The 6,065-nt window shown below is 35.2% G+C and overlaps 1 protein-coding gene across 1 annotated transcript in view; it reads left to right on the forward strand.

The window, feature by feature from the left end:
• Positions 1-5,681: 5,681 nt before the first annotated feature.
• Positions 5,682-6,065, forward strand: part of HELRODRAFT_169180 (hypothetical protein) — a gene marked incomplete at both ends in the record, with an annotated part of 1,551 nt that continues 1,167 nt past the window's right edge. The window contains 2 exons of the mRNA XM_009015047.1: positions 5,682-5,886; positions 5,966-6,042. Of these exons, the coding sequence (XP_009013295.1) occupies positions 5,682-5,886; positions 5,966-6,042 (282 nt within the window). The remainder of the gene's footprint in view (positions 5,887-5,965; positions 6,043-6,065) is intronic.

Raw genomic sequence — 6,065 nt, forward strand, 5'->3', positions numbered from 1 at the left:
TACGAATTTTGAAAAAAATATCAAATATTAATTATTGAATTTTCTAAAGAAAACAAATTAATCATTTACTACTTATGCATGACAGTTTAAGAAAAATTTGTCAACAATACGAAAAAAAATTATCACCTGTGATATAACGGACCGTGTAGGTACAGTTTGATTGACATCCATGAATGAGAACATGATCGGCAGGTGTCTTTCACGTGCTCCAGCAAATGCAAATCTGATTTTAAAATTTAATTTATCTTATTGGAAGAAATGACTTACAATGGCCACAGCTTCCGATGAAATCATTTCATCTTTATTAAGAACCCGGGTCTTAAAACTAAAATGTACAGCCACATATAAACCAATGCCCAGAACGAACCACAGAGTTTTTTAGTGTAAAGATACTTTTCACCAGCCTTGGGATAAAATAATCCAATCTCAACAAAACAGAGAGCTCCCAAGACGGACGTGAAACCAGCGTACATCCAAATAATTAAAGAAAGTTTTAATGAAGCGATCCTGCGTGTTGAAGGACAATCGTTGGAGATAAAAATATCCCACCGCCAACAATTAACCCGATGATCACTCCCATTCCGTAAAAAACTCCAAATTTTTTTTTTAACTTAACTTCTTCGTCAAGGATCTGACATTCGATTTCCTGTTCCACGATTCCTTCATTAATATAAATTAATGTTGGTTTGTTGTCAGTCATTTTCTCTAAATAAAAACAATCTGTAAATTTTAGAAAACTGAAATTTTATTGGATTATTTTAAAAATATAATTAAAAGGTATCATTATTGATCTATGTAGTTTTCAAACCGAGCATTTCGTTCTTTCGTTCTTTCAACTTTAATAAACAGCAACAACATTGGTATCCGAAAAGCTGACAAAAATCCACTGTATGTTATAATGGATCGAGATGATTACAACGACAAACTGAATAGCATTCTCGGTGACAATGATAAATTCATTAAGATTAGTAGCGATCCTACTGCTAAGTTCAAGACAAAGTTGAATGAGATCATCAGAAGAAATAATGAGAAAACAGAAGGAAAACACCCATACTTACGGGCGAATATGGACCTTACGGTACAGTCAAGACACATAAAGCTAACAACCGTCTGCGACCAATAATCATCCAAAGACATGCAATCACGTACCCCTTGCAAAAATGCTCGACAAAATAATTACACCCTACACCCCTAATGGCTACAACCTAAAATCATGTAGAGAATTCATAGACTTATTGTCTACAACAAAACCATCCATTAACACCAAAATAGCATTTTTGAATGTGGAGTCACTCTAAAATGTTCCTGTAGAAGACACAATCAGCATAACAATTGATAGAATATACAATTCTAGTTATTCATAACTACCAATTACAAAAGTGAATTAGTGGCGCTGCTACAAATATGTACAGCCGAAGCGCCCTTCGTTGGCTCATAAAACTCACTATATCAGCAAATAGACAGTGGTGCAAAGAGCTCTCCATTAGGAGTACTCTTCGCAAACTTCTATCTAAGACATATCGAAGAAATATTATTTAAGGAAGAACCAGAGTTAAAGCCTAATATATACTGCCGATACGTTGACGATATATTTGTTACATATAATGATGATGATTGTCACGAACTTTTACCCGAGATTATTATATCATATAATGATCACGCAAAGTTCTGTTTAATATTCTGTCGACTGCGCCAGATGTCAGGTTTTTTTTACGAAATCAATAATTCAAACGACGAGACGGGTTAGTTTCACACTTCTTTTGAAATACAAACTCAAAATCAATAAAAGAAACTTTTATATAATGTCATAAATCAAATGTTAACATCAAATTAAAATTATAAAGTTCAATACAAAACACCAGAAACAACTAATTAATTATAATCGTTTAGTTCAATTTAACATATCTACTCTATCTTAATCCTAAAACATGCCACACTCTCCATATGGCCTAGGCATGCCCAAACCAAAAAAAATGCCATAGCAAACAACTTAAAAAAAATATTCTTTCACACAAGAAATAACCGTGACATACTCCCAACCCTAAAACGATGACGAGGGAAACAAATGTCATCATCCCTCGCCTATTCCTTTCCCTCTATGGTATTATCCTCAGGTAGGTTTCGTGACAAGAAATCTGCCCTGATATTTGAGTTACCTGGGTGGTATCTGAATGCCCATCTTGTCAATTTTGCGCTTTTTGGTGCTGCTTCTGTCAGGTAATTTAATGGATTGTGGTCTGAAAACACAATTATTTTGGACAAACAGATCCACGGTCGAAACTTCTCTAGCATCCAAGTGACGGCATATGCCTACCTTTCGATCGTCAACCATCTTGTCTGAGTTGATAATAATTTTTTGCTAGCAAAGGCGATAGGTAACTCCTTTCGATTATCCGACCATTGTACTAGACAACCTCCTACCGCTACTGCACTAGCGTCCACATATACACCAAATTCTTTTGAATAATCGATCGTGTTCAAAGCTGTGACACTCATCAATTGTTGCTTAATTATATCGAAAGCTTTTTGCTGCATACTTCCCCATTGAACCCTACTTGGGGCATTTTTACGGGTGAGATCGGTGATAACATTCATCGTCTCCGCCAACATCGGGGGAAACTGCGAAAGTAGCTGAAGAATCCAATCATCTTCCTGAGGTCCTTTTTTGTGGTTGGTGGTTTAATTTTTTTCTAGCCCTTCTAATTTGCTTAGGTCTGATTCTATAAGTCCTGACCCGATAATGTGTCCTACAAATTTTACCTTACTCTGAGCAAACGTGGTTTTTGTTATATTAAACGTTAACCCCACTTTCCGAATTTCACCCCAAAATTGATCCAAATGGCGGACGTGATCCTCCCATTTATCTGAAAATATTTCGACGTCATCTATGAATGGTTCTGCAAATTTTCTAATGTTCCTGAGTATATATTTTATCCCTCGTACAAACGTGTTACCCGCGGATTTAAGCCCGAATGGCATTCGTGTGAATTTGAACACGCCTTCTTCTGTTTAAACGAAGGCAGTAAGCCACTGTGATTCCGGTTTCATAGGTATCTGCCAATAACCAACCTTTGCATCGAAACAACTTATATATATAGCCTTTCCAACTTTTTGCAATAAATCAAAAATATCTGAATTTGGAAAACAGTCTGCAACGGAAAATTTATTTAAATATCGATAATCTATAGCCAGTCTCACTCCCCCTGAGTTCTCTAGAACGCAGACCATAGGGCTAACCATCTCGCTTTTTGATAGGCACAATAATTTCATTTTCCAGCATTTCTAGAATTTGAGTTTTTACAGATTGCTTCAGCAACTCAGGTATTTTGTACGGTCTCATTTGTTTTGTTTTAAATCCAGGTAGCAAGATAATTTCTTGTTCAATGATGTTACATTTTCCTGGTTGATCAGAAAAAGTCCTTCGATGAGATAATATTACCTTGCTAATTTCGTTTTATTGATTCGTGGATAAATGACCTAATTCTGTAACGTTATTTAAATTGCTATCATTTGAACTCGTGTTTTCGAATGTTTTTATTTCGCCTAACTCTTCGTCCTTTTCTCCTACAATGGAGCAACTAGTTACCAAGACTTGTTGAATTCTTTCATGATAGCCTTTAATTTTATTCGCATGAAGGTGTTGTTGTTTTCCATCAATTTCAACAATGTAAAAATATGGAGACTTTACTTTTATAATTACTCCTGGGCCTTGCCAGCGGTTGCATGATTTTGCTTCACTAGGATTTGTAGTTAATACGGCGACTTTATCTCCAATTTGGTATGTCCATTTATACTTTGTAAGTTGTAATGATTAGCATATCTTCCTTGTTTGAACTCTGAATATTATTCTGCGTACGCCTTTGCAAAATCTAAATTTTCCTTTAATTTTTTTAAATAGTCTTCGGGTTTTCTTCCAATATTCAATGGTAAAGACCTTTCACCACTCCATGACTCTTTAAGTATAGACAAGGGTCCTCTGGGAATAGTTCCATAAACTAACGTGTACAGACTAATGTGGGTAGTTGAAGAGGGTACTTCTCTCAAGCTCCATAAAATAAATGGTAACAATTTATGCCAATCTCTTGGATTTTGTTGAGCAAGTTCAAATATTATCGTCAAGAGTTTGGTTGCATCTTTCAACCAAACCCGCTGCTTCTGGATGACCAAGTGAATTAAGGCGCGGGCTACACCCAAATCTTTTAAAAATTCCTAGAGTAATAAACTTGTAAAATTAGTTCCACGATCCGAACTAATCACACGAGGTACTGAGAATGACATAAATACTTGTAACAACGCATCGCAGATGGCTGTGGCCTTTAACGTTCTTAATGGGTATGCCATTGGCCATCTGGAAAATTTATCAACAACGACTAACGCGTAGTTATAATCGGTTGCCCTGCGCTTTGTCTCATCTGGTGGAAATATAGGCCAAATACAGTCCATTATTAAATGTGTAAATTCTTCATCTCTTGGTTTGGATGTGATAGAAACCCTGTGCGCTATTTTGATTGGTGACCGCAACTGACAAATCGAACACTGACAATATTCCTTGATTTTTTTTATCCATTTCCGGAAACCAAAAATTGAGTATAATGCGATATCTTGTGTTTTTAACTGCCATATGGCCTGCAAAGGGCGCGTCATGTTCCATCTCCAAAACTGTTGAGATCCTACCGTCCGGCAGACACAACTGAATTATTTTATGCCCCAGCAATTTGTCCTGATGGTAAAGGATGTTGTCTTTGATAAAAAAAATATTCTTTCTACCTTCTTTTGCCCACGACCAGCATTTGATCAAAGACGGACAGTTTAATAATTCTTTGATAATTTGATAATTTTTGATAATTCTTCGGAGCTTGCCGATCTCTCTTTTTCATTGTCGTTGTCAGTTGGTCGAACTACATGTTCTATATCTAGACATCGGTTATCATCATCATCGTCAACGTTGGTTACAGCAACATTTCCGACTCTTTTTAATATACTCTGGTTTGAATTACTATCGTTATTACTTATATCATCAGTTAATCTATCGCGACTAACACTACCAACACTAATGTTATGGTTATATCTAACACTATTGCTAGGATTATCATCATCGTTGTTGTCGTCTTCGCGTTGCGTATCGTCATCAAATTCATTCACTTTTTTAAGATCATATTCATATTTATCAACGCCATCATCACAATCATTTCTACAAACCTCGCGTTCGCAATCTTCGCCTACGTTGTGATCGTTTTCATCTTTTTCGAGTTCATCAGTTCTAATTTCCGTTTCGGCATTAATGTTTAACCCTGCGATGACGGCTGGGGTAGATTTCTACCCCAGAGCTACTTTCTAAGCATGAAAAAAGAAAACTACGCAAAAGCTTGGGCTCTCTTTTTATGACTTTTCCTAAAATCATCTCTTCTCTTATTTTAAAACTAAAATTTGATAAAAAAATAACGCTAGAGGGCAGTTTTGAATGCATATAGCACCTAGGACGATTGGGGTTGATTTTTACCCCAAATTAAATACACTTTTTTAAATATTTAAAACTTTATGAATGTAATGGAGAACAATTAAATTTTATGTTACTATTTTTATTCGATTGTATTATCATCAACTATAAAAAATTAATGTCAAACTTTTCAAATCTTTGGCAATAAGCAGTTCAACACTTTTTTTTCAAACAATCAGCTAAAATGGCGTATTCTGAAAGATTTACTTTAGAGCAAGCCAAACAATTGATAATTGATAATTCTAGTGACGAAGAGAGTATTAGTGAGCATGAAGAGATTACTGATTATTCGGATGTAGAATTTACTGACGAAAAAGGAAATGAACCTTTTCTCGTTGAAGACAGCGCCGACGATGATGATGAAATAAAATATACACTTCAGAGTTCAAGTAAGATAAGATTGATAAAAAATACAATTTTTCAAATGTATCAAATAACAATAATATGAATATATAATAATACTTTCAGATGTACAAAATGACAGCTCTAATTCAGATCTAGGCTCTTCCGATGAAAGCAATGATAATGAAAAAAGCAAAACATTTGTATCTAAATGTGAAACATAGTC

This window comes from Helobdella robusta (assembly GCF_000326865.2).
Source record: "Helobdella robusta unplaced genomic scaffold HELROscaffold_15, whole genome shotgun sequence".
Taxonomy (NCBI): Eukaryota; Metazoa; Annelida; class Clitellata; order Rhynchobdellida; family Glossiphoniidae; genus Helobdella; species Helobdella robusta.